The sequence below is a fragment of the Symphodus melops genome (assembly GCF_947650265.1).
Source record: "Symphodus melops genome assembly, chromosome: 1".
Taxonomy (NCBI): Eukaryota; Metazoa; Chordata; class Actinopteri; order Labriformes; family Labridae; genus Symphodus; species Symphodus melops.
Window position 1 is genome coordinate 12,776,086 of NC_136691.1, and position 16,404 is coordinate 12,792,489.

General features: G+C 38.7%; 1 protein-coding gene across 2 annotated transcripts in view; it reads right to left on the reverse strand.

The window, feature by feature from the left end:
- Positions 1 to 2,107: 2,107 nt before the first annotated feature.
- The window catches only part of nkain2 (sodium/potassium transporting ATPase interacting 2), a gene marked incomplete at its 3' end in the record, with an annotated part of 73,872 nt that continues 59,575 nt past the window's right edge, over positions 2,108 to 16,404 (reverse strand). Inside the window, exons 5-7 of one of the 2 annotated variants that reach the window (XM_079338257.1) lie at positions 12,331 to 12,391; positions 7,480 to 7,561; positions 2,108 to 3,590 (exon numbers count right to left, since the gene is read on the reverse strand). In XM_079338257.1, the coding sequence (XP_079194383.1) occupies positions 3,581 to 3,590; positions 7,480 to 7,561; positions 12,331 to 12,391 (153 nt within the window). Of the gene's footprint in view, positions 3,591 to 7,475; positions 7,562 to 12,330; positions 12,392 to 16,404 lie in introns of those variants that run through there. The other variant, XM_079338258.1, reaches the window with a different exon arrangement.

A 16,404-nucleotide genomic window follows, 5' to 3' on the forward strand; every position in this document is an offset into this window, starting at 1 on the left:
GGTATTGGATGGTCTGTAAACAGCTGTCTACTGCTTATGAAGTAATTGATCTGTGGAGTAACTCAATGCTTTGTCCTTGGTCCAATACATTTCTTTGTGTGAGGGGTTTTCATGTTAAACTCATTGTATAACCTGAAAAGAACTGTTTGCACTGTGAATGCAAATGTTATTTACTTTCATATTAGCCTTAAATTTGTAAAACTATCATTTGATCCTCTTGCCACGACTTTTAAAGCCACAGAGTTGCTTTGTTAAAATGAAGGACTTACTTCTAATTTTACTCAAGATTCTGAACTCAACAATATCTTGACTGAAGGGTTTCCACTACTGCAATGATGTGACCTCAGCTAACTGCCTGTTTTACTGTCTACGTACAGATTTGCATTCTTAGAACTTCAGACAAAAGCTCTATTTACTGTTCCAAAGTGTAAAAGTTATCAAACAACTGTGAAGATAAGGACATAACTATGTACATTCTGTCTTAATTATTACTTAGAATAGATTTTATCACTGCGTTTATTGCTGTTTGTTAAATAAATGAGTTATTTTTCAATATCCCTTGGTTTGTTGTTTTGTTGAATTGTGGCTTTGCAGGTTCTGAGTTGAGTGTTGTTCGGTTCACCATGACACACAGAAGTACAACTTACTGCAGTACAAAATCTAAACCCACTCACACAAACAAACAAACACAAATACTTGCAAATGCCGGGCTGACATTATATCACTGAGTTTCCGACAGATTCTTTAAGAATTGTTTTATTCCTTTGTACCTTCCAGATTGATGTTCAGGTTGTTATTGGCTTAACCTTGTCATATAATTGAATATAGTGACTCCATTAGAGGCACATAAATAAATCAACCTCCATTTCAAATAGTTTTATAGTTTTTAATTAGGTCTAACAAACATGTTTTTTTTACATCATGGTTCCAGATTAAAATGTTTTGACTTTACCTCATCATTGTACTTATTTGAAAGCTATGTGTGGTGTAGGTTAATCATTTCAATGAATTATTTAAACTTAGTTGTTTGCTAAAGTAAAAATGAATTCACCTTCTTGACACATAATAGAATTAAAGACTATAGTGCAACTAGTTCTCTGTCCTCCCACTCTCTAACTCTCTCATTTCAAATACACTGTACAATTAGAAGAATTAAAACATAGTAGTCCCACTTGTACACAACATCATACATTAGTAGTCAACTAGAAAAACAGTAAACACGACCACATGTGATTAAAAAACGTCTAGAAGTTCAAAGTTACATCTCATCGTTTTACATGTATTAGCGTATTTTATCTCTTTACTCGGCAGACATTTCAGACTGTTATTTATAGAAAAATCACAAAGTTCACATTTAGGACTCTTCCAGGAGAGCTGAGGAGCATTCAACAAACCAAACAGTTCCCGTTTTAAGTAGCTAGTTAGTCACACGCAGCATGAGATTAAATACGCAACAGTTTGGAAACACCTCATGCAAACACACAGAACATTGTTTCTGTCCTTCAGAGCCACGGGGCAGCGACTCAGAATGTAACCCACAGAGTTTTGTTGAGAGTTGCTGATAGGGCAGAAGGGTGGACTTTGGGATCAGTTTGCAGAGGGGAATAGTCCATCCTTATGTAAAGAGAAGCCGAGGTTTCAAACCACAAATGTTCCTTGGTTGACAGAGAAGGCCTCAAAAGTTTGGTCCAGGGATTGCAGCTCGAATGCAACACGTTTAGACAAAAATTCCAGAAGAAATAAAAAAAGCTTTTTCTAAGCAAAATTTATTTAAAAAAAAAAAAAGTGTTTAATGCCTGAAATACAAAATGCTTTTTTGTGATAAAATGCTCGCTTTCTTTCATGGAAAATTGGAAACCCAACAAAAATGAACCTGGGACTCATCAGCTTTGGTCCTAATCTGTGTTCCTTCATATGTCCATGTGGTAAGAGTTGGCACTTTTAACGTTAAAATTCAGATAGTTGCTGAGTCTTGGTCAAATCTTACTTTGATGCATCTTTTTTCAAAATTCAAAACAATACATAATTAATAAAATCCTTTAAACTAGATTTGTTTAATTGATGATGACTGCCATTTCTCAGCTCTTTTTTAAATCCATTTTCTTACAAAAAATGCCAATCCACTAAAAATTCTCAGGCCACTTTCACTTTGATTGTCATTAAAGTGTAGGCTGAGGTTGTTTGTTTTGTTTTGTTTTTTCACTTTTTGTAACCTGTCGAAGACTTTGAAGTATTTCTGTCATTAGGAGGAGGTCGAAGCTTCAGATTATGCTGTTCGGGCAGTTAATCTGACCGTCTGCTGTTTATCTATAAATCAGAAAAAGGGGAGATGGGCGAGTGACAGCAGAAGCCTGGCATTGAGAGCTATTAAAGGTCAGAGGAAAAAATAATCCTTTTACTGATTTCAGCCCCCTCTTCTGTTGTTGCTTCAGTTTCATATTCTGTCTCTATAATCTTGGCTTGTCTTAGGAGGAAGACAATATATTAAGAGAGTAAGAGACCAAAAGAAGCATCTGGAACAACTGCCTGCTCTTTAGTAATAGGGCAGAAAACACCCCATGACCTTTGGGATGCTGCAGCTATGATGTCTGCCGCTCTGTCTCCATTCAGTCTCTCTGTCTGGCATTTCTAATGTAAACATTAAAATTCACATTAGAAGTAAAAAAAGTTAAATGAGCGTGTTTGTGTATAGGTGTGTGAATACACAAATGCATCATTATAATGCCTTTGTTAGTGAGTGTCTTTGTTTTCTGTATACATGCACAGATGACATGAATGTAGAGTATATCAATCTACACATCGCGCCGTTATTTCACATTCAGTGTTCTGGATTTAAAAAAGGGTCAGATGTGTGGCTTCAGTCAAGCCCATGACCTGTATCAACCCTCAGAAGATCCCAAATGCACACACAAAAAGTCGTAGTACAAAGATGTTTGACATTCCTATATCGGTAGTCTTGTTAGTAGATGCTTGGTCAGTAAAGTTGGAAGTCTGATGTCTATTCTTCAGGCACAAGGAGCAGAAGTTCTAGTGTGAACACGCGGAAACGTCTCTGGGTTCTGTTTAAAGCTCTTTGGTCAGGCATATCTGCACCCGGGAGCTGTTCGATACAACAACACTTGAGACAGCAACTAAAGTCTGCAGTAACACAGAACTAGGGCTCCATGTTAGCTTCTCTTCAACAGCAGGTCTCTCTTGAAGAAAAAAAAAACCTATTGTAATTAGTCATGGCCTCCTTGCATCCCTTTGGTTTGTATTCAAATGCTGATACACAAACAGCAGAGGAAGCAAGCAATTGGCTCCTGATTGTGTCCTTCAGAGACTAAAGAAAATGCAGCTGTTAGCTGGGTCAACAATGTCCTGCAGTTACCATTTTTAACCACACAAGGCCAGTGTTTCTTCATGAACAATCCTGACTCCATTCAAAACGGCAGACTGGCATACCAAGTACAGAGGGGTTTATCAGTTGAAGTGTCTTCAGTATCCTTTTTACTGGTCGATCTTGGTTATTGGAGTAATAGAGGCATGATGTAAAGCAGTGGTAATGGGTAAGGCAGCACTCCTGGTTTAGCTTCTGTGTTTATTTCGACCTGCAGGAAGAGAAAAGGAGAGGAGCAAAAAATAATGTTATCCCTTCTATTGCTTTTGTATAGATCTTAAGGTAAATGTTTATGTGAAGCTCCTGAACTGCAAATGCTACGTTATGAATATAAAGCCTCTTCAGCAGCCTCTTCAGCAGCAGTGATTAGTCAGTACAACCACATTGATACATTGTGAAGTTATACAGTCTGAAACTTTAAAGCAAATGAAGAAGAGTAAAGGTTTATAATGAAATGCACTCGGGTACATTTCCATGTAATATCCATGATGAAGTATTTCCTCTGGCAAATAAGCTGAACTACATAAAGTTTCTCCATGAGTACATCAGAAACTCTTTTTCAATGTGTTTTGTAAAATATAATAACAGTCAAGAGGCAGCTTAGCACTTACATGGGCTTACTTTCCCCTGTAAAATAAATATGTTTGCCAACTTTCAACATTAATCACTGTGCTTTAAAAGAAGACTGTGTAACCCCTGCAAAAAAAACAACATAAAAAAACTCCAAGGCACTCTTTTTTTAAAAATGTTCACAGCATGGTAATCCCTATCCAAAGAGCACCTCAAACCTATCGTTTTTGTCAGTCCGGACAGTGCTCCTTTCATTTTTTTTAAGATTATGTAACCTTTAAGAACAAAAATACATTCTTCCTGTCACAGAAAAAAAGTTCAACTCATAAGCAAAAACAAGTAAAAACTCAATTTTAATGGTTCCGCTGTTACAGCATAATTTTGTCTTGATTTCACCTGAGGCTTATGGCGGCTAATTCTACCTAATGTTGACTTATGATTATAAATGGAAACAGCACTTAGTTATGTTTTGCTGTATAATGGACATTACTGAGTTAGTCCTCTGAATCTCCACACTCACAGACTCACCGACTTTGAGGCGTTTTCCTGGTAAGTGAGTGTTTAGTGCTGTTCCATGGTGAAAGCCTCAACTCAATGTGCTTTACACTTTGAGTCGACCCAAAGGTGGGCTTTTTTCTAGGACATTTTGTCTGAGGTAAATGTCGTGAAGCTGTATGTTTGTATACGCGGAGGAGTATTGGCGTGTCTCGTGAAGAACAGAGAGATAACCATTGTGAAGGTACTGCTCACGCTTTTTTATTGGTCCCTCTGGCCAGAGCCAATAAACACCAGAGTGAAGGGACAACAGCTGGGGAACAATGATAGCATATTGATGATGTTTGTGCATGTATGTGTGTGTGCACATTCATTTACAAGCAGAAGCTGTCTATCAGCAAATTTACCGTGTGTGTGTGTGTGTGTGTGTGTGTGTGTGTGTGTGTGTGTGTGTGTGTGTGTGTATGGATATTTGTGTGCATGGCGTGGAACATTTATGAGTGTGTGCTGATTGATCTATGTGTCAACGTTATGTGTGGTCATGCTGCAGCTAATGTGTGAGTGTGTGTTTGTTTTTGTAGCCATTATCTTGGGGGTCGATGATTTATGATCTTTGTTATGACTTCCACAGGGGACATATAAAACTACAGAGTAGCCCTTTATTGCCTCTCTTCTTTGTTTAGGTCTGAGTTTAATCCATCACTCTAGCTTTATTTTTCCTCCAATTTAGCTCTTTTTACTTCCTTCGCCGCTCTATAGTCTCTCTCACCCATTTTGATCTCAATCCCTTCTTCTTGAGTTCCCCCTCTCTGTCTGTATCTCTCTCTAATTTGCTCTGGCTATTTTCTCTAATAAAAACAAGTTATCGATCACCTGTCTGCTGCACATCAGTAGAATCACCATTTTTCTGGATTGTTGTTTGTTACAGCAGTGTAGCTTTCCCTGTAATGCTTGGTACTTTCCACAATGCCAACTGAGACAGCGAGATTGATGCAGAGCTGTCTGAGCCTGGAATCAGCCTCATTTTGTGTTATCCTATTGGCTCAGCAATCTAAGAATAGCTGAAGGCCCCAATGAAATTGGTTGTAGTCTGAAGAAATACCCATTTAAACTAGAATATATACTGCAAATAAATAAACAAACAAATAGAAGGTTCTAAAACAGGCAAAAAGGAGGTGTCTTTTTTCAGCCAATGTGGTTTAAATAGCGAATTATGAAACACTGCTGATGCAAGAATGACATCAAGGATAAAACAGCTTTTTCATGCTTGTATTTGTAACTTGTGAGGGAAGTGATAAAAACACTAAAAGCTTGATAACAGATACTGTAAGACCTTGGGCTGAAGAATGTAAGCTCTTAGGTTGAAAGAACGACAAAGTGATTAAATCTTCCTCACTTCAGAACTGAAGATATCAAACACAGATGAAAGTTAACCTCTGAACACAATATTTCGTCGATAATGGAGTTGAGTATAAGCTTGTGTGGCCTATCAGGCCCGAGGATGGAGGTCCTCATTCAACGATTGTTAATAAAAGGCTTGATGAATTGTTCGCACCTGGGTTCTTAAATTGATGTATGCCATGTCTTTGAAAGCAGGAATCTTTTGCATGGTTTCCTAATAGCATACAAGCATGAAATGACATGTAAATACTTTGGATAGAGGAATAAGAAGAAGACAGCGTGAATGTGTCAAGGTGAACAGAAGTAAAAGGATGCACAGACCCATTCTGAATCCAAAAGAAGTTAAAAAAAAAGCTATTCCAGCTCTTTATGCTGCGACAAGTGTAGGGGAATATTAGCAAACTTTTTTCTATGACAAAAAGCTGATTTTAGCTCACATTTTCTTCATTTTTAAGGAGGTGTGATTGCTTTGAAGCAGATGTCCCTTTTTTGAGGAAATTTCTCTTACACAAGAGTAAAAGGTGGGGGATGCTCTCCAGTCTGCAGAGAGAGTTGTATTCACCTGCAATGGCAGGACATTTGCTTCTCATTACATTGTCAAGTGGGAAACACATATCGGCGTGTTACAATCTAGGGTGATACCCAGGACTCACATTAGTGGCAGGAGTTTTTTACGTCTTCAGCGGCACTGAAGCTGAAGCAAAAAAGACCCAATGTTCTCCTGAGTTGCGCTACTTTGTTGAAAAATGCTGCCGTAATTAATTGCAGAGGCTCATGCTATCAATATTTCCTGTCAAATAAGACTCTCAGCACACAGTCACTTTATATTACACCATTTCTCAATCCATTTTCCATGTAAGCAAAGGGGAAGCACATCTACACTTTAACACAAATAAATACATTAAAACCTTTATCTTTATCTGGAATTTTGTAAATTTAAGTTTGATTGATATTATGATGTATTATATGATTGGGGCACTGACTTATACATGGGTGGCCATAAATGTAACGTCCACACACACAAAAATCTTTTTTTTAAATCTATTTTTTTCTCATGCAGATAATCTAATTTCTTTTTATGAAAGCCCAAAAAAGGCAGCATGAACCTTCTAGGCCTATGTTAAAAACCCTAAAACAAATGTCTTCAAAGTTTGAATTTAAACGGATACAAACTTGATTTTAAACTACTGCACACTCTAACTTGCAGAAGCATTTATTAGCAATGTTTCAGTACCGAAAAAAAGTGAGTTAATAACGATACAGTGTTATGCACCTATCTTACATAATTCTATTCAATTTTATAACATTGATGTGTATTGTATTTACAATTTAAAGAACATAAAATGTGCTAAATTTACAAATAAAGAAAGTTACAGCGTATTGGAAAAAAGACCTGCAAGAACCATTGCGTTAACAAACGTCCCACCTCTGATAAGGCAGATAGCCAATAATAGTTTAGTATTTCTTGGGTGGCACTTGGGGTGACCAATCAGATTTCAGGGTTGGCCAAGGCTACCTGTCTCGACACGCCCATGCATGTATCAAGTATTTTGATGTATGATATACTGTTCAAGTACATTGATGAGTTTTACAATTAAAAAGGTATAATTATTTTAAAAGACCACAATACTTACATGTACATGGGCTGTAGTTGAAGATGAGATGTCTTCTGAGGCCCCTGGTAACCGTAAGAGTCAAAGCCTCCTATAAAATCAACTGCACAAAAAGAAAAAAAACACCAATTAGAAAGTGTTCACTGTTGTAATTATCAGCTAGTAGCCTCCCACCACATATGATTCATTAGATTAGGCCTCCTACACTAGCAGCGGTCGCAACAGTACATTTTGTATCAGAACCACCGCCTCTATTGTCCTGCTTTGAGCTAGTCAGAGTTGGAGGCACATCACAGCTTTGAGGAGAAATTTGACTGCAATGGTGTGAAAACCCCGTAATGCAAATCAAATTCTATTTTTAGGAGAAAGACTCGGATTTATGCAGCACCATATATTTATGCCTAGAGAATACTCTTAACTCCTAAATTATCTATCTCCACATATTTCCGTGCAGAGGAGCTGCTAGCAGGTGGTTTCTCTCCTCAGACCGAGGCAGAGAGTCTGGACATCAGAAGAGAAAAAGCAATGATGTTTTCTTTACTTTGATGTTGTAGAGCTCATAAAAGGATACTTCCTCGCCTTGATCAGCATACTTCCTTATTTATTTAGTGAGATTTCATACATCAAGTACAATGTGGAATTTGGCTGTCACGGCAGACATGAAAGTAGCTATAAGTGAACCTCAAGTCTGCAAGATGCAGGGATGTAGGTCCAAACACAGTCAGCCAATTATGTTCCCATTCATCGCTTTGATTACACTGACTTGTGTGTGTGTGTGTGTGTGTGTGTGTGTGTGTGTGTGTGTGTGTGTGTGTGCTTTCTTGAAAAAACACCACAAATTATAAACATGCATATGCAAGGAGCTGTTCTGTATTCATTTCTTTACAAGATGAGAGGTTGGTATGGTGGACTATATACCAAAACTCTTAGTTTTCATCAATAGCTTGTGAAATGTGGGGAAAATTAAGACACCTAATTTGTTTTGTGATTGAGAGTTAGGTAAAAGTTTCAGTGCAAATGTATTTGTACAGTACATTTGTACACACAGCGAGCAACTAATCATCCTAGCTTAGCACCATTAGTTAGGTCACGAGTATCCTTTGGTTAAATCCAGTTGCATTAAGGCCTGGAAAAAAAGGATTAACAGCTGACCTCTCTCATACATGTCTTAGTTTGTTCAAACATTAAAAACACTTTATGTTGTTTTACAAGGATTCGAATCATGTACTTCATTTTTTGGATTTTAAAATACTTCCATCCTCAAAAGTACAAATGAACATTACTCATTTAACACTTTGTGCATTAAACAAAATATAGCACAATATCAGATTTAAAAAAACCTGTATTTTAATGACTTTAATCAAAAAGCCTCATATAAACATATATTTCTACACTATATCAAGTTAAATAATTGGCACAAGCTTAAAGTTACAAAAAGATACATTTTCAGTTAAGTTTGGATTTCCTTGTGCTAAGCTAACTGTTTTTACAACTGTGTTGATTCCAGTGAATGGTTCAAGGTATCTGCCCTCACATGCCTTTCCCTTTTTGAGATGAGGAAATTCATTATAAGTCAGCAAATCTTAGATGTTCTCTTTCAACACTTCTCCCATAATCCTCCTAATGCATTCATGTGAAATTCTGATTCCACCCCACACCAGGACCACAGATGATCTTCTCTGTCAACGTGTGATTTTGTCTTTTCCATGACTGCTGCAGCACTGTGAGGGTTTATGATCATTTGGCTCATTATGGATGTTGAGTCAGACAATGCAGAGAAAATCCCCTGTGCTTGATGCAGTTCTCCTTTGTGCGGGTTCTTTTGTGGAACAATGGCCCCGGTGTGAACAGTATGGCTTTCCTGCTGATTCATGCTGCAGTCAAATAGTCTCAGCAGAGCGCCTGCCATGCTCGACCCTTTGAACACGCGAGGAAATGGAGCCTCTAACCCTGTCAGTGTGCTGCCTATCAAGCTGTGGCGGCCCAATTTAAAAAATGCATGTTATTTTTAAGGCTCAGGGTTTTTTTTTTCCAGACAGCATGTAAGACCATCGCCATGAACTAAAGCCTGAAAACCATCCCGTTAACATTTGAAAATACTCAAATCATTAAAGCACAAGTGTGTTACTATGTTATTTTTCAGTTGTGAATGTTCAATAAGAGCGGACACTTTAATGTAAGGGTTATTAATCTGTGTAAATTTGCATATTTGTCATGTTCGTATTTTATGATAATAATCTTTCTGACACATCTGAGTCGCTGTGAGACAGATAATACTGACAATACTGATCCATCTCCCACACACAGACACACAAAAACGCATCTTACACATGCACAGAATAATTGTCAGTAATTAGCTTTCTCAGCAACTCAAAATCTTCATCGGTCCTTAGTGAGTATTAGCTTCTTCACCCGAGGCACATTTCCTAACAAAGCTCCCTGAATATTGTTTAGTCTCCCACACTGCTTCATCCACAGCCACATACGCAGGAGAGCGTGCTCTGCGGCACGTGGATGACAATGAAGGCCTCAAAATAATTCTGGACGACATCATCTTTTTGTCACATTGAGGTGATGTATGCGACATAACGCTGCCACTGCATTCTTATTCGTTAGGCCTTAATGGTGGCCTGCAACCTCAATTTGGATGCTGATTTCCTCTGATAGCATGCGTCCCCCTGAGAGCGAGTGTGGAAATCACTCATGCTGCTAACACCGACACCATTATGGCTCATTTGTGAGCAGTTTGCATGTTTTACCTCAAGTCTGCGTTTGTTTCCAAAGAAAATGTAGGTGAGCTGGGAGGTGTAAATTACCCGAAGGTGTGAATGCGAGTGTGAACGTTTGTGTTATGTTGTGTTTGTTAGCTTGGGAGTTTAGACCTGTCTCTTGCTCAACGCGTGCTCTGGTCCAGCTTACAAACAGCATAAACCACTCACTAATTAGATGATTATATGCTGTGTTGACAAGGCATGGTGGTCAAATTTATTAAATAAGTATTAAATATCGAGGTATTGAACAGTTTCATGAGAAGAAGAAGAAAAAGGGGAGTTTAACCCCCCCCCCCACCTTAATAATCTCACATGCCTTGCCAGGTCTGTGAGGGTATAGTTTGAACAGATGTGATTTACAGTGGATATTACCTCACAGTTCTCAGTATGTTTTAAATAAAGGCATGGTTGGTCTTTTTTGAAAGCATGATTTTGGTCGTAGCATTCTCTCTTTACTCCACGAGCGCTCCACGAGCTCATCACTTGCATTGTGTAGAAACTACGTTGTCTCATGTCTCATTTAAGCAGTAAGTAAACATAAACTTTATCATAATAAATGTACAAAAGTGACTATTTTCCTCCTCACAACAAAGTTTTTACAGGCTTACTACTGCTACACATGATGGATTTTCTTTGTTCCTTTTTCAGAGCACATGAATTATTAATTTCTGTTAGGACATAAAAACAATTTCAACCAAAATCTTAAAAACTGTATCTGGAGGAAATTACCCACCCTGCCTTTATACTGTGACTGGTGCACAGGAGTGGGGTACATTGTGACATCATGATTTCCAAACTGAACTGTTCATTTAAAATCAACGAAAAACAGCAAGAAAAAAACAGAACAACTGAAACTGACTCTAGTGGTAAATTAATGATACGACTAAAAAGAACATATTGTAAGCAGGAGTGTACATGTCCTTAAGCACACTTGCTCTCACTAGGATACACAGTTTAGTCCTCTTCCTTTATCATAAGAAATTGTTTTTGTGTTCCCTTTTTCTGGGTGAAAATAAAGCAGGATTTTGCAGCATCGAGAGCTAGGGGCCAAAATATTGCAGTTAACAAAAGGCCAAATAATAACTGTTAGACATTAATAATTTAGACATGGAACAAGTGTAATTGTGGGTTTCCTGTCAGTGCAAAGCTTATTAAAGAGATGCAGCGTTAATAAATCCTAATAAAGAAAAAAAAGAAAAGAAGAAAGTTGTGTTTTTTAAGCGCTTCAAACTATTTCCTCCTATGCAGCGTGCATTTATTTACTGTCTATGTTTATGTGTGCGCAAACAGCATCCTCATTTCAGTGTTGAATGGGACATGCTTGGGTATTGATCCTCCTGCAGAACGACTGCTGCTACTTAGATTGAATATCTAAACTGACAGCTTCAGGTAAATGGGCTCATTCACGTTAATGCTCAGAGACTTCAGAGTACAACCAGAACAGAATTAACCTGAGGATGTGCCTCATTTTCCTGGTCTTTAACCCTTATAACACGCATCATGGAATTAGGAAACACTCACTGGGTGGTTGTTTACTTCCCAGTTTATATCCATGTACTAATAAACAACAGTATAAAGAAAAAAAAAACGTATTGATTTATTCCCCTATAGATGTTCTTGGTGATTTTATAGTTCTAAGTATGAAGGTGAGACTTTGGATGAGAGACAACTTTGATCTGGCATGAGTCTCCTCTTCTTCCTCCTCCACACTCCTCCTCATCTTTTTTCTCGGAGTGCTACACTAAATGAATGTGCTGCTGGCTGCAGGAGCTGGAGGCTACAAGTTTCACTTTGTGTTCTGTCTGTGGGTCAGTAAAGGCCCCTCAGTCCAAGATAGCTTCATTTAACACAGCTGCTTTATTACGAAGAGATTGAAACTAGAGGAGAAGCTGAAGAGGACAAAGGGAGAGAGAATACCAGTGCAGACTGAAGTCAAAAGTTTGAACTCAATATCACTGCTATGTCTTCGGACGGATTATGTGCTGATCTAAGGTCTCTATTTTACCGTGTGGAATATGAAGCCATGGATTTTACTTTGATATACAACAGCAGTCAGTTGTCATGCATTTGTGTAAGTGCATGTGTGTAAATGTGTACTTACAGCTATCCTCTTCTTCTGAAATGAGTTTCACCACATAGCAGGCGTAGATAAACCCCATCAGCTAGACAGAGAGCAGAAACAGGAAGGGGATTATTCTTCTGTCACAGACAGACAGACAGACAGACAGACAGACAGACAGACAGACAGACAGACAGACAGACAGACAGACAGACAGACAGACAGACAGACAGACAGACAGACAGACAGACAGACAGAATAGAGAGAAAACAGCTGGTGATGGAAGTGGAGCAGAACAATGCCATGGGACACACACACACACACACACACACACACACACACACACACACGCACACACACGCAAACTAAATTCTTCAAACCTTACAACCATAAATAAAAAGAATTGTCAGAGTTGTGTCTCCATTAAGGCGCAGCAGGTTAACATTAGTGAGATTGCGATCACTGACAGAGAATTTTCAGCTCCCCCTGTTGCTTTGGTGTCACAATTTCAAGGTAGATAGCTTCATATTTAACCTGAAATCACCACCCACTGTGCCCGGCTTCAGTGTGTGGAGTTTGCGCAGAGATGAATCTCAGGTTTTTCTCCCTCGTGGTCTCACCTCCTTTGAGGCCATTCACATGTGTAATTCTGCAGGTTTATCCCCCCAAAAATGGACTATGATTTTAAGCCTTGTGACTCTTACTAACAACAAAGGCAGAATTAAATGTGTGTGTGATAGGCAGAGATAAAAGTCCACACCAGCAGAACACCTTTTGCTCACTGATCTGTTCTCCCATTGGCTGTCTGTTCCCAAGGCGACCTGCCAGAGGCAGCCCATAGGGGCCCAGATGGAGGAAGGTGTGGTCAATGTAAGGTCGGCTTTATCGACCTGATTACTCCACAACAATAGAAGAGTACAGACAGATAAAGAGAGAAAGCTCCAGGTAGACAGTGATGGAGCTGTGAATGTGTTTATCTGAGGTACTAAACTGCATATTACCTGAATAAAGAGGCTTTATTGATCAAATAAGACTCTAAAAAATGACATTGACCTGGTTGGTATTCTATTGACTTCATGAAAGCATGCCAGCTCACACACACCCAAACAAAAGGACACAAACACACACAGAGCTACAATTGTGTACAACTACGTTTAAGATTCAGTGTATATCTCAAGGTCCTGACCTCATTTAGTCTAAATAATGTTCAGCTCCCAAAGTGCCTCTCCCAGGCCTTCTCTTCTCGTACTTTCTCTCCCCATTTCCTTCCTGCTTCCTCTCTTCTCCACTGTCTTTGTTGACTTAATTTTTTCTTCTCTCGTTCTCCCCATCTCTCCTTATTTCCGTGGCCTGTCTCCTTTGTTTCTGACAAGTAAATGAGTCACAGAAATAAACTGTTTATGCGCCGCTCAGGATGAAGAGACTTTAACCAGACCAAACAAAATGCACGAGCCTCAACGCTGATGTGAAAATCAATTTGGAGAACATAGTAAGCTTACTGTTTTAGAAATGCCCTAAAATATTACCCCAAGTCAAAGATGCTAATAAAGTTCACTGGCTAAACATCTCAGTTGTTACAAACATCAACAGCAGTTCAGTGGAAAACTTTTTTTTTTGTTTTTTTTTTGAAGGATTAAGAAGACCTAAAGCAACAGACTCTGTGCTTCAGATGAATGTATTATTTTGTTCGTCTTCACATAAAGGAGACTTTGAATCCTACAAAGTCAAAATGTTATTGAAGGGGTTTCGGAGAGTTTTCTGTCACATGCAATCAAAGCTGAACTGAAGCTGTTCTGTCTTCCGCAGGCTCATTGCCTATGAAAATGACTTTTCACTGCAGTTTTGTAAGCGCCAGCACCCTGTGATACAGAACGTTTGATCAGCTGTGACAGACTGCGGTTCTCTGCACATCAATATCCTGTTAATATTCTGGATGCCCAACAGTTTTGGTGTTGCTGCATGTAAACATAATATCCTGTTTACAATACATGTGATTATATCTTCTTAAGATGTGAAGAAACAGAAATAAGACGGCAGAGTGCAGCAATATTAGCTCTAACAGGGCTGCATGCGTCTTATCTGGTTTTCTTGTTAGAGTTCTGGTTCTTGAGAGGTTTTGCCGCCTGCAGTTGTGTTCGGACAATCCTGTAAACAGAAGTGTCTGGCATTTTGGGAGCTGCAGAGCTGAAAGTTTCTCATAAAGCACATTTTGTATTTGAAGGACAACACAGAAACAACCATGCACCGGTTTACCTGCAGCGCTGTATTCACAGTCTACTCAACTGTATATTCATATTTCATTTATAGCTCCATTACATTTAAACTTAAAAAATAAATTTCAGTAAAGTGCAAATGCTCTGTTGTTGTTAATTACTGATCACTAGTATGTGCCGTTTAATCAGATGACATGACATGACGTGATACTACTGTTCTGAGTATCAGCACAGCTGTACTGGTCTTCCCTTTAATCTTTAACTTTATTTAACACTGAACTTCATTCACAACTGGCACAAACTGTCTTCATGGCCATTTTACTTTCACTGATTCCATCATAGATGTCACTTCAATTCTGTGCAGTTTTCGAAGTCACTCTGGTGACTGATAACAGTTTTTAAGCTTCTCCCTGTACGTTTGTTGTTTCTGTGAACTATCCTCCACTGTTTGCAGCTTCTGTCTTTGATGGATTATATCAAAGGGAGCCTCTCTCTGTTTTTTTATTCTGACTGACACTGGTTCCTCTGTCTCATGTTGTCTGTGGATTAAGGTAACCTACCAAAACAAAACTGAGGGATGTTGAGTGTGACGAGTGTAAATGGGAATGGAAATAGCATCACTTCAGCGTGGACAGGAGCCTTTTCTTGGCCAGCATTACAAGATATAACTTGTACAACCTGAGCCCTCAGGCGTGAACCACATTCAAAACAGAATGCAAAACTATTTAGGTGTTTATTTTGTGCACACTTTATCAGTCTTCATCACATCTTTTTAAAATAGCACAACATGCTTATCGCCACAGTAAATGAATTCAGCGATGCAACAGCGAGTCATGAAAACCTGCAGCATTATCTTACAGTATGTCCATGTTCCTGCAACATTTGGCATCTTTCCCCTTCAGAGCCTGAACATAATGTTCAGAACAAATGTTAATGAAATAATAATCAGTGCTAAAAGGGCTGTCTGCATATACACCCTCTAGCTTTAAGCTGGTTTGCCATGTTTTTGGTTTAACTCGTCAAGATTTTTTGCTCACACCACAAGTGTGATCCTCATGGTAGGTTCAGAAGAAAGGCAGGATATCACCAAGGTCTTTTGGATTGCTCATATGAGGAAACTCAATGGATGTACCAATTTCTACGGTGATCTGCTTGAAAGTCCTTGAGATATTTTGGTCTCGACTACGTGGTGGCTCGATCAACCAAAAACAAGCAGATATTGCTGCCCCTAGAGCCAAACAAAGATGGGACAAGTGCTTATAATTAATTCCTTTAGTCTTTTAATATATATTTGAACTTTCACCTTTAAGGAGTTAATGATATAAATGGAAGTGTCAATTGTTTTACCAGAGGACTGAGGTATGTTATGTTATGATATTTGGTCATCTCAACATTTGTTGAAGTAAAATCTCTACCATCAGTTCCAAGACTGAAAAAGAATCCCACAAATGTGGGAGGAGGATCCTATAGGAGTCTAAAGGATGACATTGGCCATGTTGCAAGAAAATGCAAGTAAACCTGAAAAGATAACTGCCTCATCCTTCTCTTCCTCGATAACTAAATGCTCCCTCAGCGAAGGCTCTTGTAACACCTGGACGTTTTGAAAGGATTCTAGGGAAGAATTAACTGAATGTCAAACAGCTGCTTAATAGGGAAGTGTTTGTTCTTCTTAGCCAGAAACCAAGAGGAGCAGCGTCATGGGGGGAGACTTTTGAGAAAAGCAAGGACAAACACTACAGGAAAAGGATTTTAATTCAGAAACTCAACAAGGCACTTTGGCTGCCACCAAGGACGAAAGTGAGGTAGAATTTTACCAAAACAAACAGAGTAAAGTGCAGACACTTCTTTAACCAAGGTTTCTTCTTCAATGTTTATTTAATTTGAACTGGCCTGAACATTGGTG